Genomic DNA, 13,685 nt, shown 5'->3' with positions numbered 1-13,685 from the left:
TTCTTCATAGCTCAGGTCTGGATTAAGAATCATCTCATTTTGCTGAATCACATGCTTTGGATCGTAGACGTACTTCCTGAGTTGTGATACGTGGAAAACATTATGGACATTTCCTAAGCTTGGTGGCAATGCTAGCCTATAAGCCACTGGGCCTATTCTTTCTAAGATCTCATAGGGTCCTATAAATCGGGGTCTAAGTTTTCCTTTAACTCCGAACCTAATGATCCCTTTCGATGGAGAGACTTTCAGAAAAACTTTTTCTCCATTCTCAAATTGTAAGTCAGTTCGGCGTTCATCAGCATATGACTTTTGCCTATCCTGGACCTCCTTAATCCTTTGTCGGATTTGGCAAACGATTTCAATCATTTCACCTACTGTGTCTGGTCCTAGGATATTTCTCTGGCCCACTTCATCCCAATAAAGTGGCGATCTACACTTTTTCCTCGTAGGGTGCCATAGCGATGGTCGTTTGGTGACTATTATTATATGCAAACTCAATGAGTGGCAAAATGTGCTCCCAGTTTTCACACTGGTTTAGCACTATTGTCCTTAACATATCCTCCAATGTCTGAATCGTTCTTTCAGACTGACCATTTGTCTGTGGGTGAAAGGCTGCACTAAAATTCAACCTTGTGCCCAATTTCTTTTGCAAGCTAATCCAAAATCTGGATGTGAACTTGGAATCTCTGTCCGAAGTAATTGACTTTGGTACTCCGTGCAAACGCACAATCTCTCTAACATAGAGTTAGGCTAGTTTATCGGATCCATGGGTGATTGGGATAGGTATAAAGTGCGCACACTTCGTAAGTCTGTCCACAATGACCCATATAGCCGTGTTACCTCGCCTGGATCTTGGCAATCCTGTGACGAAGTCCATTGCTATATCATCCCATTTTCATTCTGGTATCTCCAAAGGTTGTAACTCCTCGTAAGGCCTTTGGTGTAAGGCTTTCACTTACTGGCAAGCAAGGCATCGTTCAACAAACAAAGCTACATCTCGTTTCATCCCTTCCCACCAGAAATTCTCTTTTAGATCTTGATACATCTTAGTACTCCCCGGGTGGGCAGTATAAGGGGTATCATAGGCTTCGCTCAAGATTTTACTCTTAAATTCTGCATCTTGAGGAATGCATATCCTTCCTTCAAAGAGTATGGCATTGTCTGGTGCTTCTTGGATATTCTTGAGATCTCCGGGTCTTATCCTTTCTCGTAATTTTTCCATCTTCTCATCATTTCTTTGTGCTTTTACCACTATTTTTCTCAAACTAGGTATTGTCGCAACAACACCTGCTATAGTACTGGTGGTTTAATCACTTCTACCCTCATTAATCTATAATATGTTTTTTTTAATATAAGACATATAGAACATATGTGACGTTTTCATTATATTCCGATGATAATGTATGAATGTTTTGGATGATATATAATACTCCATCTGTCTGATTAAAAGCGATCACTTTCTTTTGGGCACGAAGATTAAGAAGGTGATTGTTATGTTTTAATAAAATATCTTCCACCAAAATTAATGAATTAATTAAAATTTTCTTCAACCTATCTTCTTCTTCTGAGTGACGACCACCACCACCGTCCATGGCTGGGCAGCAGCGACAGCTCCGTCGCCGTGCCCTAGCCTCGTGCCACCTCTCTGGTTTACCGACGATGGCAAAGCCGCCACCGCCGTGCCCTAGGTACGACACTCTCCTCCCCTAAATCAAACGACAACAACAACCCCCATCACATCTCTCTCTTCAGAAAGTGGCGAACCACCACCACCGTCGACCACCTTTAGATTTAGGCGTTGACGCTTCTCCACGCCGCCGACCACCCTCAGATCACTTCTTCTTCTTCTTTTGGGCGCTTCTTCTTCTCCCTGCATCTATTCCATCTTCTTCTCCAGACACCCAGGGCCACCGCCAACCGGAACTCTAGGCCCCTTTTATTTCTCTTCTTTATCTCTCTCTTGCCCCAAACAGAAGCCGACAATGGTGGCGCGACATCTGTGCGTATATGTCTGTGTCTATGAGAGAGTCCAGAGGTCGAGGGTAAGGGGTAACCGTCGTGTTAGCCAGAGAAAAGAAAAATCGGGGAGAGGTTGAGGGGCGAGAGGTGACGACAACCATGGGGGTGGAGGCTATCGCCGAAAGTTTTGAGTGGGAAGGCAACGATGTTTTCGGTGTGTGCACACGCAACGAGAGAGCAGAGGCCATTGGGGCGGCGGTCGGCGCTGTTGCCGTTTGCCAGAAAAGAAGAGAGAAGGGGGATGAGTTGTGTTGGGCGACGCAACTGCTTGAGTGTATGCGTGTGTTTTGTGTGTGTGTTTATTTAAAGAGTGTTTAGGTTTAATTAGAAATTTTAATTAAATTAACTAATTGAGCTTAATTACATAATAAATATTTTTATTTTGAGAAGTGGCCACTTTTAATGGGACAAACCAAAATGGAAAGGTGGCCACTTTTATTGGGACATAGAGAGTATATATCATCGATGATAATATCGTTTTGTTGTTTCGGAATTTATTTATTTTTCAAGATAAATAATATGAAAATTGAGAAAAAAAATACTCCCTCCATCCCCAAAATAAGTTCATCTTAGGGGACGGCACGAGTTTTAAGAAAAAATGGTAAAGTGTATTAATAGTGGAGAAAAATATGTTATAATTAGTATTGAGAGTGGTGAAAATATGAAAAAGTGTTATAATTAGTATTGGGAGTGATGAAAAAGTGAAAAGTAAGAATAAATAAAGTATTATTAGTGGTGGGGTAGTTGTCCAAAAATGGAAAGAAAGAAAGAGGAACTTATTTGGGGGACGTCCCAAAAAGGAAAAAGATGAACTTATTTCAGGGACGGAGGGAGTATTAAATATGCTGAAAGTTATAGCTAGCATACATAACGGTATAAAAAATCGTCATCTAATATAGATAAAATCATTATCTATAGCATTACACAATTAATATAAAAATATTTATAACGGTAAAATATTGTTATGTATTATGACAAAGATAATAGTTCAAACTGTTATGTAAAGTACAAGAAAACGTTATGTATAACGACAATACAATACGTAAGAAATACATTTGATAACGGAGATTGACCGTTACATATAATAATAATAGAAAATGGAGAAAAATGTGTTATGTATAAGTTATGTTACCGTTATGTATTTCATATATAGGTAACGATATGTCTTCGTTATATATGAGCGCACTCATACATAACACCACTATATACATCGCAGATTTGGATACATAGATAGCATAAAAATATCGTTATCTATGAGCATCTATTTTTATTATATATCATTTTTAGTTTATTTCTCTTCTATTTTCTCTTTCTAGCTTGTAAGTTTAATTATCCAAATACTTTCACAACTTATAATATCTTTAGAAATTACATCTTATAAGCTCTTAAAATATTTTATAAGCAGTTTGGAACTTATAAGAGCATCCACATTGGTTGAGTAAATACTTGACTCATCCATGCTTCGGGCCCACTTGAGTCAAATGCTGCATTGGATTGACTCATCATGTTGACTCATGTGAATTAATTAGGATGAGTTACTCGTATGATGCATTCGTTGATTTATTGGCCAAGCCGACTCAAGCCAGGTGCGTTCAATGCACGTTCTACACATAAAAAATTTATGAGTCAAGCTCATCTACATGAGTCACGCGTCGAGTCACCCGACCCTACATCGACTGACTCGACACTAACGTTGACTCGAACCGACGAATGAGTCAGCCCAATGTGAATGCTCTAAGAACATCTCTAGTGGGAGGCGCTATAAGGTGGTCCCCACCATAGCACCTCCCCTTTCCAGTGCATTGACTTTATAATAGGTGTTATAATCTTCATTTGCATTAGACCTGCCAAACGGGTCAGGTCGGACCAGCCCGACCCCGACCCACCGGGCTTTTGACTTGTACCGAGCCGGGCCAGACCCGGCCCAGCCCCATCAGGCGGTCAGGCCAAACCCGCCAATTTTTTTTTTGAAGTCTTAGTTTTTTGTTACAAAAATAAAAAAAAATATAATCAATTAACTTCAAATTAAATTAAATCATCAATTTACAAATATAATTAGAAATAAAATAAGAATCTTAAATAAATCATGCCATTATAAGTGCAAAAGTTTTAAATAAAAATACATTTCATCATAAAATTAATGAAGTAACTCCGTGAATTTAAATAATTATATAGCAACAAATCCAAAAAAAAAAAACTAAATAGAAAATTAATCGAGCCAAGTAAAAACACCAAGAAAAAAAATGTTATTACTAATGAGGGAAGGAGACACAACAAGTGGCAGCTAAAACTAATTAAAAACTAGTGTCGAAGACACAAAAAGTGATAGCTGTGACTAATTAAATAAATGTGGCAGATACAATCGTATAAATGAAAATATAAGTTGATTTGTTAATTTAATACTTTTACTTCTCTTTATTTTTTCTTTTTCTTAATGTGTGAAAATTAAATTTAAATCATGCACATAGTGCAAAAGTCCTCTTTAATTTTTTTCTTAATATGTTCTGAATAGGATTTTTGACTTTAGTTTTATATTTTAGGATATATAATAATAATAATAATAATAATAATAATTAGTTTATTTCGGGCAGGCCAAAAAGCCGGCTTTTTAGCCCGAAAGCTCGATCAGCCCGCCGGGCTGTTTGGATGAGCTTTTTAGGCCCGATTTTTTTAGCCTCATTTTTTAAAGCCCAGTCCAGCCCTAAACTTGGGCAGATCGGGCCGGGTCGATTTTGACAGCTCTGATTTTTATTTTATTTAATTTTTATTTTTCTATTTTAATATTCAATATTTCATTAAAATTAAACATTATATTAATTAAAATATAAATTACAATAATTTAAATGACTAAAATTCGAGAATAAAAAGAAAAAATAATAATTGAAAAAGTAAAAAAATAGTCTGACTCAAATTTTAATTATTTTTTATTTAAAAAAAATAAAAAAAGTAAAAAATGATCTGACTCAAATTTTAATTATTCGCACGTGGTGCATAATACGCACCCGCCTTTTATTCTCCAAAGCAGCGCCACTATTGAAAGCACCTAGCAACAGCTGCAGGGACACGCAACTATGCAAGCAGGCGGCACGCGGTGTAAACTTTTTAAAATAAGCTTAGTCAAACGCTACGTAGATATATTTACCCAAAAATAAGGCTAAAACTTCTTTGAAGTCAAACAGAAGGGAAGATGAAAGAAGGGTAGTTGGGTTGTATTTCAGTGAAACAAATGGTTTAAAGCAAGTGTTGATGCATATTGACATGGAGAAGGCGAGAGAGTTTCTGGAGAAACTGACGTCCGGCGAAGAAGCCGACGAGGTATCGCGACTCACCTTCCCTCCCCACCGGCCCCTCGCTGAGTCCAGCTTCTACGAGTGCTTCGCCGGCAGAGGCGTCCGCCTCGCCCTGCTCCAGCCGGATTTCATCTCTTGCTCTTTCAAAGTGCCGCCTCGTCTCCTGGTAAGATTTTTGTGAACGATCTCCATTTTCATGTTTCCTAGCGATGGAATTGAACATCGATTCCATTGCCCAACAACTCGCAGGATAGAGATGGGAAGCTTGCTATGGGTGCAATCACCACTTTAGTTGATCTTTTAGGGGCCGCGGTGGCGTACCAGGGCCAGGGGGATGACTCGTGGAATCTGTCAGCTGATATGTCCATCTCCAATCTCTCCACTGCGAAACTGGATGTAAGCATTTTATTGCTCCAGTGTATATTCTTCTTGTGGTTGGTAGTCTAGAGTTTTAATCAGATGATGTGATTTTCCTTATGAAATTGTTCGTATTTCTTAATTGCTAGCTTTAATTTGAAATGCGGTTCTCGCCTTTGAGAAGAAGCATTTCGACAATTATGGTATCTTAATTAATGGGACGATTTCTTGTGTTTGCAATGGTAGTGGTGGTGGTGCTTGGTTGCTAGATAACTCTCTCAACATATGATTGTGTCATTTGAGAGTGGAATATATGTGTTTGCACCGTGCCTTTCAAGATCCAAGTAGAGATTAATTTAACAGTTTTGTTGTAGTGGCTTTGCTAGACATCTGCTTGCAGTTCTCAAAAAACACATTTCTTATTGGAACTAACATCGCTTGGCTATTTAGATTCCATAAATTGCATAGAAGATAATGGTAGAATTGGGGAAAACAAAAATTCCCAACATGAGAAAATAGCTTTTTTCCTCGCCTGCCCAACTGGAAAAACTCCTCTTCATGTTTGGCTTCCTGAACTGGAGTTTCGTAGGATTTATATGAACCACATTTAAAGCTTTGTATTTACTGTCCACAGACACAAGAACATGATTGGTTGCAACATTGTGATAACTGCTTGCGTGATGGAACATGTGCCAAGAAACAAGTAGGCTAAGTCAGACAATTTTCATAATTGGTAGAGTTAGCTTAAAGACAGATCACATGAAATAAATATGGATTGGAAGTTGAAAATGAATTTGATTGTAGATTCAAATGGGAAGGTAAGGTTGATCCATTTAATAAATCCCTTTTCCTATGCACGGCAAGTGAACTTCTAACTTATAATTTGTCCGTCCTTGCTTTGCCAGATTGGCAAATGCAAGTTAAGAGTTCATTACTCTTATCTATAAATATTTCCTTCTTTCATTTAAAAATGTATAGAAGGAAAGAGAAGAATAATCAAATGAATATAAATGGAAGAATGCTAATAATCAATCAAATAGTTGAGAAGTAGAAACAAGATCTGCTGAAAACCAGAATTAGCAGGCAAATAGTTGGAAGTCAGTTAATATCCTGAGAAGTTGGGAGATTTATTTGCATGGGTAGTAAATCTCTTCTGTTAAACATTGTAATACATATCTAGATGATGATAGCTCCGAGTTCATTGGGTAAGAGAGATGATTGAGGTGTTAGACAGCTTTTAGCATGCAAGGATTGTTGATTGTTGTTGCGGAGATGGACTTATAAGATTCACTACAATAGTGAAACTATGGCTAGTTAAAGCAGACGACATTGTATCAACGTGTATTTGGTTTCAACAAAGTGTGGGTGCAGGAACAGGGAAATACGAGGTTTGGACCCTCAAAACTACTTTTGTGCAATGTGTTTGATTTCATATTTATTGTTTCACTGCTAGTGTTTTTTCATGCAATGTGTTATTTCCTGATCTTGAGTTTGTCTGTGCTTATATAATTCAGATCTTAGACTTGCTCTTGACGAGCATCCTACTATCATATACTGTCCTATCTGCTTCTTACTCGTCGTTCTCGACACAAATGGCAGGACGAATTGGAAATTTTCGCGAGGTGTTTAGGTCGACAAGGTGGCTACTCCGGAACACACATACTCATTCGAAACAAAGCAACTGGGGAAATTGTTGCCGAAGGGCGACATTCATTATTTGATGCTCACAGCAAATTGTGACTACGGTTTGTCTATTTCTCTTCATTCGTGGTAACCTGTTATTAAGATAGTTGCAGTTACAGAATGGTTTGATAAATCCCCACCAATTATGGAATTGTAATTGATAGTGTGCTACATTTTGGCTTATGAATGATAGGACGTTGTTTGCATCACGGCAACTTCGAATAGAACTATGAATGACACGTCAACTACATCGACAACCATCAATCACACCACGGCCGCTCTGTACTTATGCGTCCCTGAAATAGTTCACTGAAAGGGACGCATACACTATTTTTTTAATTTTCGTGCCAAAAAAAGGTCTTAAAATAGCCGGGACGGAGGGAGGAAGTAGTTCAATGTTGTCCAACTATCTGTTGTGACAAAAGAAAAATATCTCGCATCATTATATGGTCATAAGACTCATTAAATTATAGAGACATGTATAAGAATAACGACATCTGCGTAGAAGATGCCAGAAAATAATGGCCAATATAGTTGGGTTAGGGGTTAGGGAAAATGAAGAAATAATAGTTTCATAGTGTGGTGGATTAGGAACAAAAATGTGTTTTTGTCAAATTGTCAAGAGTCCTGCACGAGTTGTTATATTATATGTCGTATATATTTATGCTTAATATTTAATAGAATTTAATTTATATCAATTTTAAATAAATTATTTTACAAAACATGTATTTATGCCCTTACAATTATCAACTTAGTTGCTTAATAAAAACAATTATCAACTTAGTTCAATAATATAATCCTAATATTTTGTAAACATAAACTACATGATAAAATTTTATAAATCAATATAATATTAGTAAGAGACTTTAAACCAACATTATAAAGTAACCGAGATAAATAATACTCTCTTCGTCCCATTGATAATGACTCATTTTATGTGGATATGGAAATTAAGGATGATGTATTTAGAGTGTAAAATAAATGATAATCACTTATATGGATGAGGTGTAAAGTAAATTTATGGTGTAAACCGGAGTAAATGAAGATAACTTAGAGACCTTAATATTTCTATTTTGAATTAGGTCATTATCAAAGGGATAGACACTACTACAAAAGTTTACATACATAACAGTGCATAGATAACGGTTTTTTTCAAAAACCGTTATGTATGAGCGCACTTTTAGGAATAGATAACGGTTTTGGAAAAATCCGTTATCTATGTAGTGTTGTCTATATGCATAGATAACGGTTTTTAAAAACCGTTATGTTTTTTGCGTTATCTATTAGTTGCATACATAACGGTATTACAAAACCGTTAAGCCACCGTTATCTATGACCATCTTTTATAACGGTTTATTCATAACGTTAAAGAACCGTTATCTATAAGAGTCATTTATAACGGTTTTGGAACCGTTATGTTTGAGCGTATCTAAAAACTGTTATGTATAATTTTTTTTAATTTTTTTAATTATTTTTTTTAAAATTTTTTTAAAACTTATATTTTATTAAACCATTTGAAACTTTCAAAATTTACACAGAACATTCTCTCCCCCTTATTTTTCAAGCTGAGCGGACCAGCTAGGGCTCCGCCGCCGCGGCCGCCGAAGTTCCGGCGAGGAGCGCCGGCCTCGCCCACCTTATCTCTCATTCTTTTGACTCAATTTGGGCATTCACAAACTCACACCACCGCCCAATTTCTCAATCTCCGGCGAACGGCAGTGAGGCCGCCGCCACTCTCCCTCAAAATCTCACTTAAGCACCGCCTCAATCTGAAAAGGTTCCAGCCGCCACCACCGCCTGTATCTCAAGAGGCGGCGCCGCTCTCTCCTCTAAACCCTAGATCCCTAATTCCTCCGTCTGAAACCCTAGGGCCCCAGATCTAGACTCCACCCTCTCCGGCCTCTGGCATCAATAGCAGCTCCTCGCCGCCGTGCCTGGACTTCCTTGATCCCGAGTCATGCGGCGGCTAAGGGTCACCGGCGACACACTCTTTAATTTTTATGAAGCAGGATTAAGTTTATTTAGCCACATCAGCCTCCAGGTTAGTTGTACTTCACTTGTTTGCATCAAATAGTCAAATTAGGGATTGATTATTGAGTTTTAGTGATAAGTCAAAATTAGTAGAATTTCTTTGATTTTGTTCTTCAATTTCTTTGATAATAAAATTTAGAGATTTGATGCTCTAATTTTGTACTTCCATAATGTTATTTAGATGGACCCTGGAAACAGAGAGGCCTGCATAATTCTATCATGGTTTTAACTTTACACAGATGGAGATGCTATTTTGCTCGACAGTTGTTGGTTTGCCTTTCTTATTTGAGTGCAGTAGTAACATTGGAATTAAATCTTGGCCTTGACTGAATGGCATTCTAGCCTATTACCGAATTAGAAGAAATAAACAATAATGAACAGCTAATATGTTTCTGTATGAAGATGAATGCCTTGTTACTTCAGAATGGCAAGTACCTTGAGTTTCATTAATGAATATCCCTCACATATTTGTATTTTCTCTTGTGAACTAGTATGGACGTCCCCTCTATGGAGATGTTTTCGGCTTTGTGCAACAAGAACAGCCCAATTATGAGGTAAAGGAACATAGTATATTAGAACCTTTTTCATACATGCTCCCCTCTTTGTAACGGCGAGCATTTTATCATGATTTTGTCTCCATGTAATTCATACCGACTGATTTTCAGGAAGAACCAGTTGATAAGACTAAGCACTGGGGTGACTTGGAGGAGGAGGAGGAGGAGGAAGAGGAAGAGGAAGAAGAAGAAGAGGAGGAGGAGGAACAGATGGCAGAAGAGGAACTTGAAGATGGCATTCAGTCTGTTGACAGCCTTTCAAGGTGAAAGACATGCTTTGCTCTTTTGTGTTGAGATTTTGATTGTACTGTACACTAGAGACTGGTCTATATGTCTTCTTAAGTTGCTCTAACTGGTTATCTGGTGGATGATTGTAGCACTCCTACTGGCGTTGAAACCCCTGATGTTATTGATCTTCGAAAGCAGCAGAGGAAGGAACCTGATAGGCCTCTCTACCAAGTAATTATTTTTCTTTTTTCCTTACATTGTTACACCTTATTTTGAAGGTTTCTAGATGAAAAATCTTTCCATTTCAGGTAGCTTCTTTGCTTGATTATGTATTTCTTTCTACATTTTATGCCTGCTGGATTATAGATTCATTTCAGGTTCAAGAGATTCTGCCTGAAGTATAAAGGTTACAAGTCTATTGGTGCTAGAAACATTGTATGATAGATTTTTGTTTTAGCTATAAGGTTGTTGGTATTTTCAATTTTGAATCGGAATATGCAATGATGATGTATACTTGATATTTGGTTCATTTGTATAATAATGTATGAATTTCTTGGATGATATATAATATTGTTATCGTTGATTTTATCATTTTGTCGTTTTATAAAAATTGCAAAATTTAAAAATATACTACAATTATATAAAGTGCAAAAAACTATTATAAAAGGTGCAAAAAATCGTTATGTATTCTAATTAAAGATAACGGTTAAAATCGTTATAAAAACTGCAAAAATCGTTATAAAAAGTGCAAAAAATCGTTATAAAAAGTGCAAAAAACCGTTATGTATTCTATCAAAGATAACGGTTAAAACCGTTATAAAAAGTGTAAAAAACTGTTAACTATGATAAAAAAAAATAAAAAAAAATTAATACATAACGGAAAAATCTTAATACATAACGGTGAAAAACCGTTATGTATTCTATCAAAGATAACGGTTAAAACCGTTATAAAAAGTGCAAAAAACTGTTAACTATGATAAAAAAAATAAAAAAAAAATAATACATAACGGAAAAATCTTAATACATAACGGTGAAAAACCGTTATGTATTCTATCAAAGATAACGGTTAAAACCGTTATAAAAAGTGCAAAAAACTGTTAACTATGATAAAAAAAAAAAAAAAAAAAAAAAAAAAAAAATTAATACATAACGGAAAAATGTTAATACATAACGGTGAAAAACCGTTATGTATAACCGTTATAGATAACGGATGCGTACTGTTATGTATGACACATCGTACCGTTATCTATGCTACTATACATAACGGTTTTGAAACCGTTGTCTATGACGTATAGAATAGATAACACCACTATACACAACGCTTTTTTTGCTCATAGATAACGGATAAAATCCGTTATCTATGAGCGTTTTTCTAGTAGTGAGATAAAAATGAAAAGGTCATTATCAATGGTATGAAAGCAGTATTTTTTTTTTGAAGGTGAAAGCAGTAATATTTATTTACAAAATAAAAGAAAAATTATGAAAAAAAAATAGAATAAAAGATTGTAGATTGATAAACAACACCTGCTATACATCTAAGGTCATCTCATCTTCAATGTTGCGCCAAGATGGCGCTGAGTGGTATTTTGAAGCAGTGATTTCCCCAATATCGCGTTATATATATGTTCTGGAGATTGCTGCAATGTTGCACTAAATATGTCACAACACGAGAGCAAAATTTTTTTAGACAATATATTTGGTTGTTTTGCAAATGCAGGATAATTTTTTTCGGGCTTATAATTATAGAACAAAATTTCAAAATTCGATATTTGTGGACAAATTGAGCTCGATCGGGCTAAATCGCATGTGCTTCTCACGTGACTTAATTTTTGCGAGCTGATGCCTATGTGGCTGACAAGCAAGCTATCACTCAGCTTATAAAAATATTTTTTAAATTAAAAATTAAAATGAAAGGCATCCACGATTACATGCAAAAATTGATAAAAAAATTTTGGGAAAATATTGAGGAAGCCATGGGAGGCGGTCAGCAACACCTCGACCATGTAGACAACCACTATCATGAGCGCGTAGCCGACGCTGGCGATGAAGCAGCAGGTAGGTAGTGGCGCAGCCCATGAGCAGCGCGCCGACAAAGAAGATGCTTCGACGAACACAGTGGTGTAGTTGCGGCCGGCGACGGCGGAGTCCATGAGCAAATAGATATTGAGAATGTTCATTACCACGTGTCTTTGGTTATTTGATATATGAATCTCTACATTTATTTGATATATGACGGTCTTACTGAATATGGAGTATTGCACAACTCATCACTCTTACATCTGCACACCACATGTTCGACAGAAGTCCAAAGAGGATAATCATGCAAAATATATTGCCAAAGAAAATTAATGTTCAATCATCAAAATATATGGCTTATGTTTATCTAAGCTATCACCAGACTTATACACAAAATACACGCAGAGATTGATGTCCAATTTATTTGAACAAAAGACAAGTGAGTAAATACCTTTAAAAATCACGCCTCTATTTCTATATTGATGTTTATTTTCGGCGCACTGCTCATGGGCTACGCCACCACCTACTTGCCACTTCATCGCGGGTGTCGGCTACGAGCTCATGATTGCGCCCGTCTACACGGCCGAGGTGTTGTTGACCGCCTCCCGTGGCTTCCTCAATAATTTTTAAGAAATTTTTATCAATTTTTGTATGTAATCGTGGGTGCCTTTCATTTTAATGTTTAATTTAAAAAATATTTTTATAAGTTGACTAGATAGCTTACTTGTCAGCCACGTAGGCATCAGCCCACAAAAATTAAGTCACGTGAGAAGCACATGCGATTTAGCCCGATCAGGCTCAATTTGTCCTACAAATGCTGAATTTTTAAAATTTTGTCCTATAATTGCAAGCCCGAAAAAAATTGCCGTACATTTGCAAAATGACCAAAGATACTGTCCTAAAAAAACTTTGCTCTCTCACAACACTGTAGCTTACACTATATTTTGATTTTGTTTTATGTATTAGTATTATTTATTTTGCAATAGTTATAATAAGTTTCACCCATTAACCAAGCATAGACTAATTTAAAAAGTATGAATTGGTCTCCTGTGAGACTGAGTGCATGGGTGAGACTGATTTTAACCTGACTTGACCGAGGAAGTGAGCGCAGGGATGGGAGAGCAGCGAAGGGTGAGGGCGCGGACCTGAGGTTGCGGGCCCGGGTGCGAAGGGCGCGGGGCTGGCAGAGCAGCGAGGGAGCGGAGGCGGGCGTGAGCGCGGTTGGGTAGCAGAGTTGCGGAGGGTACATGCACAGAGTGAAGGTCGCGATGATGTACTTATTTTGGTCAAGTAATTATTGTTGTAAGAAAAAATAATTATTGATATAAAGAAATGTAATGTTTCAAAAATATTACTTTTCTTTATATCAATTATTACTTTTCATCACAATAATAACTACTTCGAATAATTCATATTCTTCAACCAGTTGTGACTGGTAGAGCAGCGGAAGGAGCGAGCCGATGATGTACTTATTTTGGTCAACTAATTATTATTGGTATAAAGAAAG

General features: G+C 36.9%; 1 protein-coding gene and 1 long non-coding RNA gene across 3 annotated transcripts; both read left to right on the top strand.

The window, feature by feature from the left end:
* Positions 1–5,164: 5,164 nt before the first annotated feature.
* LOC131006749 (uncharacterized) lies at positions 5,165–8,058 on the top strand. Of its 2 annotated transcripts, XM_057933875.1 has the most exons (5): positions 5,165–5,475; positions 5,559–5,705; positions 7,266–7,411; positions 7,543–7,566; positions 7,597–8,058. In XM_057933875.1, the coding sequence occupies exons 1-3, from the start codon at positions 5,266–5,268 to the stop codon at positions 7,404–7,406; spliced, it is 498 nt and encodes a 165-aa protein (XP_057789858.1). In that variant the 5' UTR covers positions 5,165–5,265; the 3' UTR covers positions 7,407–7,411; positions 7,543–7,566; positions 7,597–8,058. The 2 variants fall into 2 exon arrangements, with proteins under 2 accessions (XP_057789858.1, XP_057789857.1); XM_057933874.1 differs by lacking the exon at positions 7,597–8,058 and having other exon boundaries at positions 7,543–7,573.
* A 1,810-nt stretch (positions 8,059–9,868) lies between these two features.
* LOC131006748 (uncharacterized) lies at positions 9,869–10,750 on the top strand. Its single transcript, XR_009095753.1, has 2 exons — positions 9,869–10,197; positions 10,312–10,750. It is a non-coding gene; the product is annotated as an uncharacterized LOC131006748 (long non-coding RNA).
* The last annotated feature ends 2,935 nt before the right edge of the window (positions 10,751–13,685 follow it).

The sequence above is a fragment of the Salvia miltiorrhiza genome, chromosome 1, assembly GCF_028751815.1.
Source record: "Salvia miltiorrhiza cultivar Shanhuang (shh) chromosome 1, IMPLAD_Smil_shh, whole genome shotgun sequence".
Taxonomy (NCBI): Eukaryota; Viridiplantae; Streptophyta; class Magnoliopsida; order Lamiales; family Lamiaceae; genus Salvia; species Salvia miltiorrhiza.
Note: the sequence above shows the minus strand (reverse complement) of the source record. Positions and strands in the feature narration are given on the sequence as shown.